Consider the following 13,043-nt stretch of genomic DNA (forward strand, 5'->3'; position numbering starts at 1 on the left):
AGGGCTTTTGGTGTCACACTTGCCCATGTTCATGTCTAGGCTCTGGCACTTAACAGCTACTTATGTTCTCTGGGCCTCAATTTCCTCATTTGTAAAATAAGGATAATAACTGGCTCACCTCATGATGTTGTAAAGATTAAATGAGTTACACTATCGAGACCCGGGCCTGGCTCTCAGCCGGTGCTAAGTGTGCCTATGGTTACTGTCTTCTGTCATACCACAGAACACATCCTGAGCATGATCCATCCCATGTTCTGAGTGGTTTGGGATCATGGACAAGTCCAGGGTCAGAAAGGCACCCCAACTAGCCATTGTCAGGCACCCATTTGGAACAGACTGCCTGAGAAGCCTCTGGGTCTCTGTCTCATGTTTTGTGGCAGAGAAGCCAAGACAGAGGAAGAGTCAGAGAGAGACACAGAAAGACAGAGACAGATGGAGAGACAGAGGCAACACTCAGGGTAACTGCCCCTCTTAGCATGAAAGGCAGGGAGAAGGTGGGCCCAGGGGTAGGGGTGTGAATGGATCCACCTGGCTGGCTGGACGGCCATGGGAATCCAGGGATTGGGTGGGATGAGGGACAACAGGAGCCCTTGAAAATGACTCCAGAGGATATGGATTTGAGTAGACAGCTAGCTGAGTGCACAATGTGGTCTGGACATAGGTGAACAGTGTGTGATTCTCACTCCTTCCATCAGTGGGAGGAGGGATGGGAGAAGGGCAGGAGCAAAGGGGTTTCCAGTACTTGTTCCTCATCATCTCTGGCACCAGCCCCTGGAGGGACCAGGCCTGGCAGGGGCAGATGATTTCAGGAGAAAGGGCCTTGGTGCTGACATTGGCTCAGAGGCCAGTCTCCACCCAGCCCTTGCACGACTGAACACAGGCAGCAGATAGGGGTCACCAACCTGGGCCTGGCAAGGAGATCGGGGGACCCAATCCTATCCTCAGACCTTGTGTCTACCCCACAGGCCCGTCCTGTTCACTGTTGCACTCCCACGGTGGTGGCTCACTGCATGGAACCCCCGCAACAGCTCAAAACACTCGTGTTAAATGAAGAAATGATGAAATAATTGGTACAAGTGTTTTTGCAGTTGCCTTGGACACTGTGTCTCTCTTGGAAAAGGCTGACCCGTTTCAATGGGCCCTTGACAGTGCTTGTCAGTCCCAGTGGCCAGTGAGCGAAGCCAGCAGTTTATGCCTATACGGTGTTAGGACAGGATCTGGGAGCGCGCGCGGAGGGTGCAGCTGGGCTCAGAAGGTGTTGGTGTGCCTCCAGGACTGTCCCAACGCCCAGTGTATTTCCTGAGCCAGCCCCGCGTCTTCTCTCTGCTTCCCCTACACCATTTTCTGTACTGGCTCACCCCAGGTGATTATAGCTCTTGCAGAGCTGGCAGTGGCGGGGGGTGGGGGTGGCCAATGGAAACCAGTCTGTCTCTGTCCCCAGGCCTTGCTCTAGGGCAGGACTAGGAGGCAGTGCACCTAGCAGAGGCTCCGTTGGAGAGGACAGCTCTAGCCTCTGCCTCCGCCTTCCCTTCCTTAGTTGTGGCTGCTGTGATGGGAGGAGGAAGGATCAGGGAGGAAAAGAACGTGCAGGTTAGGGATGCAAGTGGGGCTCCTTGCCTCTTCTGACCCCATCAGATAGAAGCCTGGGATCAGTGAGTAGTGTCCCTGCCTCTCCTTCGTAGAGAAAGTACTGTGAGTTTGCAGAGTTCCAGGCACACTCATACCCACGTGTAAGGACAAAAGCGAATGCCAAGAAAGTGGTAAAAAGCCCTTCTTTGTTTCTTCACCATTTTAGATGTGCAAATGCGGAGTTTGTAGGACAGTGCCTTGCAAATGGTGAGGACTCTGTGTTTATTAAAAAAATAAAACCACCCTCCATGAGAAAACCAAACACAGAGGGTTTTGCTGTATATCCTTTTTTAAGTCCCTCTGACTAATTAAAGTATTTGTTGATTTCCAGTCCATAGTTTCAATCAACCCAGGGGGATTTTCAAAGGCTTTGGTATGTCATTGGCAAAATACCCTTCAAATGAGGAATGAGCATTCCCCAGACTTGCAGAGGCCTGTCAGAGGGCAGCTCAGCATTCTGTCCCACAAGCGCCAATCGCCTGCTCAGTGTGAGGGGGAAGGGCAAGGCTGCTCCCAGGGCCCCCTGAATGTTTGCCCCACCCTTCCTGCCAACCCCAGCCAGCTCAAAATTACAACTCCAACTTGCACGGCCCCTTTCCTTCTGCATCTGCAAACCATGCTTCCTCCCAGTGTGATGGGGGAAACGGCAGTGCAAGGCCAGGCTATGTGTCCGGGGTCCCAACAGTGCAAGGGCTCCCTGTGGACCTAGACATAGCCCAGAGTAGGCCCACAAACTTCCCTACCTAAACTGTAGCCCACAGCTTGTGTGAAGCCCTTGTGCCAGAAAAGTCAGCTCCAAGGGCCCATTTATGACCATGACCCAAGTAACAGCAACAGGACACCACCTCTGAAAACCACCCACGCCAAGGCAAAGTGGTTGCTTTGCTTGGGGACATTTGCCTTCCTAGCCAGGTCTGTTTCCAGTTGGGGGTTTGACAGTCGCAGAGAGGTAGGGAGGCCCTCTCAGCAGCATGGGGAGCCCCAGCACACATGGCCACAGGAGGGTGGGCTGGTGTCACCAGCTCCCCAGTCTGCAGAGGGGCTGGGTTCCTCGATGGCCCTGCAGTCCTGAGAATCTAGCCGAGATCAAAGCCGGGACCCAGAGTTGAGGTGGGGGGCAGGATGCCACCGACTCTGGGTGGAGGTAGGAAAAATCTTCCTTCGGTTCTTCCCCGAGGCAGGGCTGTGTGAGGAGGCGCCAGGGCTGGCACACGGTCCCTCTGCCCTTGCCCATCCTGCTGAATCTGGCTCTGTACTCCCAGACGGGGCTGCCAGCCGCTGCCCAGTGAATAGGGTGATTCATGCTCTGACTATTGCTCCCCACTTTTTGTGCTGAACACGCATGGGATAGAAAGCCTGCAAAGGCGAGGACGCTACCACTTTTTTCCTCTCTCAGAGGGGTACGGAAGGGCTGGGGCAGGGCATAGGGGCAGCTAGGGAGCTCAGGTGCTGAGCGCTCACAGGGCCAGAGGTGGTAGAAGGAGAATAGAGTGAAGGGCAAAGGACGAAGAGTCATAAGCTCTGCCGTCAGAGGGGGCCCAGACGAAAGCGGACCAGGGCCCACCTTCTGGACACGGACCCAGGGAAGGAAGCTGATGGATGGGACTCAGAGACACAGCATGGGGCTAGGGAGAGCCTCACAGCAAGATCTGGGGAAGGAATGGAGGGAAATGCCTTATGTCTGCCAGGTCAATTCAACAAACGTTTGCTGAGCACCTTCAGTGTGTCCGGCTGGGCTGAACGTGTGGTGGTAATGTGAAGGGGAGCCAGTTGTGTTTCCTAACCTTGGGGCATGTCCTATTCAGTGAGACCCAGAGGCTGTGTGCAAAACCATCTTCTGTTTACCTGTGGGGTCTACTCCTCACATTTCCTGAGAGGCTTAAAGATTGCAATGGGGCTCCGAGGAGGGAACCTTGGGCTGGAATTGCAGGATGAGTCCAATCCCTGCCCATGGACACCTGGATTTATCCTTCTCACTGCCTGCTCTCTGAGGGAGGTTAGGTGTCCTGCCCCCTCTGTGGGCAGACCCACAGCGCCAGCCACTACAGCTTACTTAGCACTGTGCTCGTCTTTGCTGATGGGAAAGGCTAGGCAACGTGTGCTGCCATGACTTGGTCACTCCCTCCGTGGGTGCCCGGCAGAGCAGCTCAGTGAGCTCGCTGTAATCCCTCCCTTCCTGCCACAGTGCCAATGCCGGGCTGGGGTGGGACTCTCCCACACTGCGGTGTTACCAGTGCCTGGCTCCCCACCCCCGATATTTATAGCTGTCCAGGTCTGGCACTGCAGGAGGGACCACCTTACCTGCTGGGAGGAGGGTTCCCACAAAACTCGGACTGAAAAGTGCCGCCTACCCCCCCCCACCCCAAGTCAGGCACCTAAACACTCCCTGCCACAGTTACTCGCCACCCACACACCCTTGGTCCCTGGCATCTGAGCTTGGCACACTCTAGAGATTCTCAGACTGGCCAGAATGCATTCCTGTTCCACTGAGTCCTTCTCTTTCCTCTACACAGCTGGGAGGAGGAGGGATGGAGGAAAGAGAATGTCCCAGTGTCTTGGGAGGGGTGGGGCTTCCCCGAGGGCAGCGGACTGAACCCAGGACCTGTGCGGGGGTGCAGGGTGCATAGCCTGATGGTGATCTTCCAGTGGAGAGGGAGAACCATGCTAGGAGATCCTGCTTTCAGCTTGGATCTGGTCTCTCAGACCAGATGACCCTGTCAGGGTCCCTAAACACTCACATTGGTCCCCCAAGAAGGAACAAAGTGGGAAATTGGCAAACTCAGTAAAATTAATCTCCGAGAGCTTCAGGAATTCTCCAGGTGGCAAGGCAACCCAGACCTCATTGCCCAAGACCTGGGAGGTGAGCTCTGGCTATCGGTCTGTCTGTCTGGATTTACCTGTCCACTGCTTGCTCATCACAGCCCTCTGGTGAACAAGCACATCTTAGCTGATCCCCGGTAGCCTAGAGTCATTTTCCCACAGCTGTGGCTTCCCAGGAGCCAACCACAAGCCTGACTAGAGATTCTCCAGTTTGGGCTGGGTTCTCATTCCTTTACTCTTGAGAATGTACTTCCTCGGCCCCAAGGCTCTCGATCCATCCCCTACTTCCCCAGGAGCCCCCTGGACCTGTCCCAGCTCCTAATGGCCCAGTGCTGTGTGGACTTAGAGTCCTGTTTCTGTATTAGGGAGGCCGAGAGGTGGCCTCACTCATGTCTACAGCTAAAAGGGCCACGTGCTTTAAGACAGACACATGCTCAAACCTAAGCACCACGTGGTGCCCACCGGGACCAGCACAGCAGAGGGGACTAGCAGGAGTCCTCCCTAAAGCAGCTGTGTCAGACTGTGATGCCGACGGCCCGGTCCCCCAAGTTGGCTCCACGGGGCCTAACTGGCAGGACAATCCACAGTCTCAGAATTCCACTTCCCATGCCCCCAGCCCTCAAGGAAACTCTGGGCTGGCGCTCAGAGAGAGTATAGCCATCCCCGCTGCTAGCAACGGGGTGGTTCTCCGTTATAACAGGCCGGCGGATTCTCAACATGTTCCTGATGAGATTAGGAGCTCCTGCAGGTATGTGTTTGTGGCAGCCTTTAGCCTGTATCAACAGATACGATGACTCATTTCTTCCCTAGTGGAATAACTGAGGGCTTGCTGGAACACACCTGGGGGGCTGGGGGTGTGGGCAGAACAGCTCCCTCTGAAGAGAGACATAACTGCCAGGCTGAGTCTAAGGACCTTTTATGAGGGCTTGCATGGGGACCCCAGGTTTGCTAAGGCCCCGCGGGGTCCTGGAGAGGCTGAAGAGCAAGGAGAGAGGTCAAAGCCACGGAAAATACTGAATCAGGAGGAGATGTGGAGGGATTGGCCTGGCCCTGTAGACCTATAGACCTGGGACTGAGAATGTCCCACATTCTCTGTTTCTGGAGCTTGTGGCTTAGGGAGATTTCCTGGCCCAAATCCTGCCAGAGAATCTGCCGAGTGGGCTCTGGGATGATAACTTCACCTCCCCCTAGGAAAGGGAATTCTGCAGTAAAGGACAGAAGTCTACTCTCCCCTCTAGCACATAGCTGAGATGTCAGGTCACATTGCCTTTCCAAGTGCCAAGGTCCCTGCAACAACCCTCTGCCTAAAAGAGTAAAAAGAGCAGATCTCTCGCAGTGGGAGACTCTCTTGGCCTCCAATTCATGGACAGTATGCCCCATGTTGAGATGGCTGACGATATCCCCAGTCCTGTAAGGAGCCTTCCGGACATTGGCCAAATGTACCCTGCCTTTCTAGTGTCCTTCTTGGGTGCTTGCAGCCCCAGGCCCCCATGGTGGAGAAAGACTGGCTGGCAACATCGCCAACTTTCTGCCAAGACATCAGCGCTGCAAGGCAAGGTTATTCCTAACTGAGCACAGCCTGCCAGGAAGCAAGCGTTTGCTCCCCGTACCACTGTGCAGGTGTGCCGGTGAGCTCACAGCTGCCCCCTGGGCATGCCCAGCCCACTTAATCATTCACAGCTCGACAGCTCTCCCGCCCAACCCAGTTCTAGAGAATAAAAAGGGGGGATTGCAGTTCCTGGGTAACAGAGCCACTTTCTGCATCCTGCTGAGCTCTGTTCTCTTTAGCACTTCCCAACCCCAAGTTCCCGGTACTCTTGCTCCACCAGGAACGAGCCATCATGTCCCGCCAGTCAAGTGTATCTTTCCGGAGCGGAGGCAGCCGTAGCTTCAGCGCTGCCTCTGCCATTACCCCGTCTGTCTCCCGCACCAGCTTCACCTCTGTGTCCCGGTCCGGGGGTGGCGGTGGCGGCTTTGGCAGGGTCAGCCTGGGGGGTGCCTGTGGAGCTGGTGGCTATGGCAGCCGGAGCCTCTACAACCTGGGAGGCTCCAAGAGGATCTCCATCAGCACAAGTGGTGGCAGCTTTAGGAACCGATTTGGAGCAGGTGCTGGTGCTGGAGGTGGCTATGGCTTTGGAGGTGGAGCCGGGAGTGGATTTGGTTTTGGCGGTGGAGCTGGTGGAGGTTTTGGGCTTGGTGGCGGCGCTGGCTTTGGAGGCGGCTTTGGTGGTCCTGGCTTCCCCGTGTGCCCCCCTGGAGGCATCCAAGAGGTCACCGTCAACCAGAGCCTCCTGACTCCCCTCAACCTGCAAATCGACCCCACCATCCAGCGGGTGCGGACTGAGGAGCGGGAGCAGATCAAGACCCTCAACAACAAGTTTGCCTCGTTCATCGACAAGGTGAGTGGGATTGTTTGTGAAAAACCACCATACGTGTGGAGTAAATGCCAAAGAAAGTGGGAAGACGGGAGATTTTCTGACTTTGTGCAAAGACCTCCATAGTTGGCCGTTACAGTTTTTTCTGTGTCCTGAATTTGTGGCCCATTTTCTTAGTTAGACTGCTTCCTTGGCTGCTTAAGAGAGAGGGTCTTATTTCTTCCCCTTCTGAGATGACCTTATAAGGGCTTCTTGATGACTATAGGGCAAAGGGAAGAGTTCTATGCTCCCTATAACAGGGCTGATTGAACAAAAAGATAGATGAGCTCATCCGGCAGTAGCTTGAGAGTCTTTACAGCCGCCCAGCTGTGTCCAGTGCAGTCTGGGAATCTTGTCTCCCATAGAGGAGTGAAGCCAAGCACCTCACTCTGGACCTGCACTCTTGCGGCCCAGGGTCTGGCACTGTACATGGAAGGAGTAGGGGACCAGCATGAAATGGGAGGGAAATTGGTGAACTGATCATCAAAACATGAAATTCAGGTTTCTCCACCTTCAAACCCTGTCCTCTCCAGGTGCGTTTCCTGGAGCAGCAGAATAAGGTCCTGGACACCAAGTGGACTCTGCTCCAGGAGCAGGGCACCAAGACCGTGAGGCAGAACCTGGAGCCCTTGTTTGAACAGTATATCAACAACCTCAGGAGACAGCTGGACAGCATCCTAGGGGAGAGGGGCCGCCTGGACTCGGAGCTGAGGAACATGCAGGACCTGGTAGAAGACTTCAAGAACAAGTGGGTTGCAGGGAGCAGAGATGGGGCGGGTGATATCCTCTTGACACCAGATGTACTTTATAAACACGCTGCCACTTATGCCTTCCCCACGGGCTAGATGCATGTATGTTTCATGGGTACCTGAAGCACTGGGGAAAAAAATCCTGCCCATGTTTATAAAGTACCAGCCCCAAGCTCAGTCCTTTGGTACCACCAGCACTTAGCCACCAGTCAGAGCAAGAGGCTCAGTGCCCTTGGTACTGCCTGGTAAAATGAGCCATAATGTAATCCTTATTCTTCGGGGGCTTTTCTCCCCAGTATACCCAAAGTCCACAGCATGGGCGCTCTGATAGATTTTCCCCAAACCCAACTTAGTGACTCAAATAATTTCTTTAGTCCTTATGGAGCAGCAGCTGGGTTGATAGTTTTGTTTTTTTTTTTCCACAAGGCTGTGAAAGTTGAAAAAAAGCACTAGGGAAATTGACTAGATATGGAGTTGGGGAGGAAATAACACAGCTTCTTTATGGGAATATCCTTGAACCAACTGAATGATAGCAATAACGTAATGATGATCTGGTAAGCAGTCGCAGAAAAACTGATGTCCCTATAGGTGAGGACCATGCTGAGGGGCTCATACAACCAGCACTCTCTCCCTCTCTGGCTGTATGGTGTGAGAAGATCCTTCTGAGCATGAAGGCAGGCTGACAGTGGTCTTCATGCAACAAAAACCCCACCCCCACCTGTCCCTCATTCTCTGATCAGCAATTCCCATCCTTTTTACCATCAGGTATGAAGATGAAATCAACAAGCGTACCACTGCTGAGAATGAGTTTGTGATGCTGAAGAAGGTGCGTGGGTAGAAGACAGTCCACAGCCCAAGGCTATGCTGTCTTAAGGGGTCATTCATTTAAGGCAGGGTAAAATCGGGTGCAGTGCCAACAATCCCTGTTTCTCTAGGATGTGGATGCCGCCTACATGAACAAGGTGGAGCTAGAGGCCAAGGTTGATGCCCTGATGGATGAGATCAACTTCATGAAGATGTTCTTTGAGGCGGTAAGAAATGCCTCCTATTTGGGACCTAGAGACATGGGACGTCACCAGGAATTAGGGGCTCCAGGATTGACTTCAGTGTCTCTCCTTCCCCTTTGGTACTACTCACACTTTATTACTTATGAAGCCAACAGTTCAAAAAAAGAAAGTTAAATTTAAAGCAAAAGATGTCTTCAGCAGTCATTGTGCAGAGTGAGGTTTGAAGTGCATTACTAAAGGCACGGCTTTCCTGGCCACCTCTCCTTTTTGGAGTGGCATCCCTTCTCTGTTTTCACCTAGCATGCAATCCATGCAACTAGATTATTCTAAAAATATGTTATGGTCCAAGAAGATGAGAGTCTGAGAGGTTACATGAGAGGGGTTTCTTGGAAACTCAAAGTTGTTTAAGTTTTTTTTAAAAAACTAGGTTGAGTCATAATCTGGATTGTTTATTGACTTATCTTAATTTTTGATGTAGGTGGTTATTATTTCTTTTCTCAAGTTGACATACCACAATGAGTGGAAGATTTGAGTGGACCCAACATTAAATGACTGACTTCAAATATCCCCACAGGAGTTGTCCCAGATGCAGACGCATGTCTCAGACACATCTGTGGTCCTGTCCATGGACAACAACCGTTCCCTGGACCTGGACAGCATCATCTCTGAGGTCAAAGCCCAGTATGAGGAGATCGCCAACCGCAGCCGGACAGAAGCTGAATCCTGGTACCAGACCAAGGTGAGTGCTGTGGCAAATGCATCCTGAGTGAAGGATGGACATGTGTCTAGGATTCCAGGCCATTGACAAAATGTTAAGGATAGGGCTCCTGAAACCTGCTGAGTGAGGCCTTGTGGGGTGACTTACGGGAATAGTCATGCATGACATTTGCCACATAAATTTAAGAACCTTAAGAATCTCATTCTGAATCCCACACCTCTGTCTCCATGAAAGCAAAGGCACTAAGGGGAAAAGTGTCTAAGACCAGGACCACCTGGACAAAGCTGAAACCAGCCACAGCCCTCAGATAAGGATACAACTTGCTACTTCTTGGTAGCTCCTGCTTGTGAGTGTTGATAAATTGTTTCCATTCTTAAACAAATGGGGTCTTTCCTCTTTTCCGGTGGCTTCAGTATGAAGAGCTGCAACAGACAGCAGGCCGGCATGGGGATGATCTCCGCAACACCAAGCAAGAGATCTCTGAGATGAACCGGATGATCCAGAGGCTGAGAGCTGAGATCGACAATGTCAAGAAGCAGGTAGGGAGAGGTTGCAAGAAGGCAAGGAAGGGACCTGAGCTCTGAAAATGAGACCCATTTGTTTTATTTTACTTTTTATAAACACACACATGCGCGTGCACACACACGCGTACGCGCGCGCGCACACACACACACACACACACACACACCCCAGAGCTGGAACAAGTACCAGCATTTCAATGTTCCACCATGACCAAAGTTCCACAGGAAAAATGTGCTGGCTTCTCCCTGGGATCCCAGAAAGAGACACTTCAGGCTTAGGTCAGCTACTAAAGGGTTTCCACTCACTTCTTTCCCTCTGTAGTGTGCCAATCTGCAGAATGCCATTGCTGATGCTGAGCAACGCGGGGAGCTGGCCCTCAAGGATGCCAAGAACAAGCTGGCTGAGTTGGAGGATGCCCTGCAGAAGGCTAAGCAGGACATGGCCCGGCTGCTGAGGGAGTACCAGGAGCTGATGAACACCAAGCTGGCCCTGGACGTGGAGATCGCCACCTACAGGAAGCTGCTGGAGGGCGAGGAGTGCAGGTGGGCATCATGACTAACTTCACAAGCCCAGGATGGCCCCCCATTTGACAAAATGGAGCTTCTTCTCCACTACAGGGTATAAATCACACACACGAGTGAGCACTATCTTGTACATGATAATTGTTCTTCACTAATCCAGTTTCAATCTGACACCTAGGCAAACAGCTGACCTGGGGACCCCTGGTCACCCCAACTCACTTTTCTGACCCTGTTCCCACCACTAGGATTCTTTCTCACCCTGTTCCCACCACCAGATTCCTCTCCTTCAAACAACTCAACAAATGTCTTCCCCATTCTTCAAGTACCCCTTCCTTCAGGAAATCTTTCATGATCACTCCTACTGACTTAAATTCACTTGCCTTTGGATTCTCAAACTACTCTTTTTCTGCAATCTTCTGACACTACCCATTGCATCCTTCCTGTTAGAAATATTTCTGTCCATGCCAAATTCCCTCAAAGAATGTAAGCTCCTACCAGGCCAAAACTGCTCGATACATATGCATAGTTCCCATAACCTCTTACTCGTGTTTTCCTTATAATGGGTGGAGGAGAATGTGAATTACAATCTTCTTCCAATAACCTGTTTTCAGGTCAAACAGGCTGATACTCCTCTTCATTGGGAAGTCACTCTAAAGGGCTCTCTTTCTCTGATTTAAGCAGCTTTGGGGTATGCAGGCTTCTAGCTTGTAGGACAAGCTTTAACCATGACTACTACTGTCTTTTTGGGGAGTTTTTAACTCTTACTTTAATTTTTCCTGTTTTAGACTGAGTGGAGAAGGAGTTGGACCAGTCAACATCTGTAAGTAACTTTGGATAAACCTTAACAATGATGATTATATGTGGGTATTTAGTGACAACTCAGAATCCTATTGTTACAACATACCAGAAACTCCCATCTCAGTATATAGTTATTCAGTATATTAGAGAGAGGGACGTAGTAGAGGGAAAAGAGCACAAATTCAGACATGAACCAACATGGCTCATGTCTTATTTCTTAAAGCATAGACCCAGTATTCCATACATCCTGTACCCTCTCCCCTCACTGTCCTACCTCCTGAGAACCATCCCTTGCCTTCTATGCTCATCAGCCTTTGTTAGGGACCTTAACTAAATGGCATAGTCCTGAGCCACATTTGCTATTCTGTGAAAGAGGCCAGGTACAGTGCTAACACTAGTGGGATCAAATAATTTGGATGTGTATGATCAATCGAGCATGCTGGTCTCACCAAGTTCTCCCTCCTTTCTCTGCAGCTGTCATCACAAACAGCGTGTCCTCTGCCTATGGCGGCGGCAGTGGCTTTGGCGGTGGCCTAGGTGGAGGTCTTGGTGGTGGCCTTGGAGGAGGTGGCAGCGGAAGCTACTACTCCAGCAGCAGTGGAGGTGTCGGCATGGGCGGTGGGCTCAGTGTGGGGAGCTCTGGCTTCAGTGCAGGCAGTGGCCGAAGCCTGGGGATGGGCTTTGGCAGCGGTGGGGGCAGTAGCTCCAGTGTCAAGTTTGTCTCCACCACCTCCTCTTCCCGGAAGAGCTTCAAGAGCTAAGAGTCTGCTGCAAGTCACTGCCTCCCAAGTGCAGCAACCCAGCCTGTGGTGACTGCCTCTTCCAGGTGGCTGCCCAAGCCAAGTTTTCTTTTTCTGGAGTGTGGTCTAGACCATTGTATTGCAGAGCAACATTCTTGGTTCCTGGCAGTATCTAATCCTCGGTCTCTAGTCTCCCATGTTGTGATTCTATGTTCTGCTTCAAATCAGCCTGTGGGTCTCTATAGCATGGTCCTTGATGAGAGAAGAATCTAAAGTTTTCTGGTGTCTAAACCTTCAGAACCGGGTCCCCATTCAAATCACAAATTTTATTTTGGTTCTGACTACCTCCAGAGTGTGTTCAATAAAATGCTTTTATAATATAAGCTGTTGTGAAGAATCAGTTTTTTTCAAGGTCTACAACCAGCCTAGAGACCCCATGAGGGTCAATTTGTCCAGATGTGATTGGTTCCTCTGATGATTCATGGGGAGAATAGAATGACCTTCAAGATCCAGTGGCCAACATGGGTGGTCCAGAGACTCCAAGAGGCATGAAAGAAAGTTCCTAAAACCTCTAGAATGAGGTAGTGTCTGGGGGGCATGAACGGTAATGTCCACTATATTGCAATTTGGACAGATTTTAGAGCTTTTGTTGAAGAGGATCCCCATTCAAGGTGGGCTGACTTATAAGTAATAGCTTAAATGGGCTTAAGTGAAATTTGTAAATAAGGAATATGTTACTTTCACAACTCAGAAAGGGCCTCAAATATGTTAGGCCTGTTCTAGTATTGTGGGTGCCAAGCAAGTCAGTAGCTGTTTCTTGACAGTGTCCAGGTGGCCTTCAGATTACCAGATAATTCCAGGTTTTTAACTGAGGTAGCAAGAATTTGAACTGTGTGTGGAGAAGTGACCTATCCTTCTTTGTGACCTTCTTTGTATTTGCATGTTCTGAATGAATGTATCCAATGAATCTCTTCCAAGGAGGATTCATCAGTGTAATATTATACCTGTGCTCCTGGAGAAAGTCCAGGCATTTAAGATCTTGCCTGCAAAGATTGTGTGCAATGGCAGGGTTATGGAGGCTTTCCCTGAACATCTGAGTTAAAGATATATAGTGCCCCATCAGGG

General features: G+C 51.2%; 1 protein-coding gene across 1 annotated transcript; it reads left to right on the plus strand.

Annotated features, from left to right (window-relative positions):
- The first annotated feature begins 6,204 nt into the window (after positions 1–6,204).
- On the plus strand, positions 6,205–12,301 carry KRT5 (keratin 5). The gene is made up of 9 exons (XM_059185265.1): positions 6,205–6,848; positions 7,397–7,611; positions 8,378–8,438; positions 8,548–8,643; positions 9,194–9,358; positions 9,751–9,876; positions 10,181–10,401; positions 11,166–11,200; positions 11,653–12,301. The coding sequence occupies exons 1-9, from the start codon at positions 6,291–6,293 to the stop codon at positions 11,937–11,939; spliced, it is 1,764 nt and encodes a 587-aa protein (XP_059041248.1). The 5' UTR covers positions 6,205–6,290; the 3' UTR covers positions 11,940–12,301.
- Positions 12,302–13,043: the final 742 nt, after the last annotated feature.

This window comes from Mustela lutreola, chromosome 8 (genome assembly GCF_030435805.1).
Source record: "Mustela lutreola isolate mMusLut2 chromosome 8, mMusLut2.pri, whole genome shotgun sequence".
NCBI lineage: Eukaryota > Metazoa > Chordata > Mammalia > Carnivora > Mustelidae > Mustela > Mustela lutreola.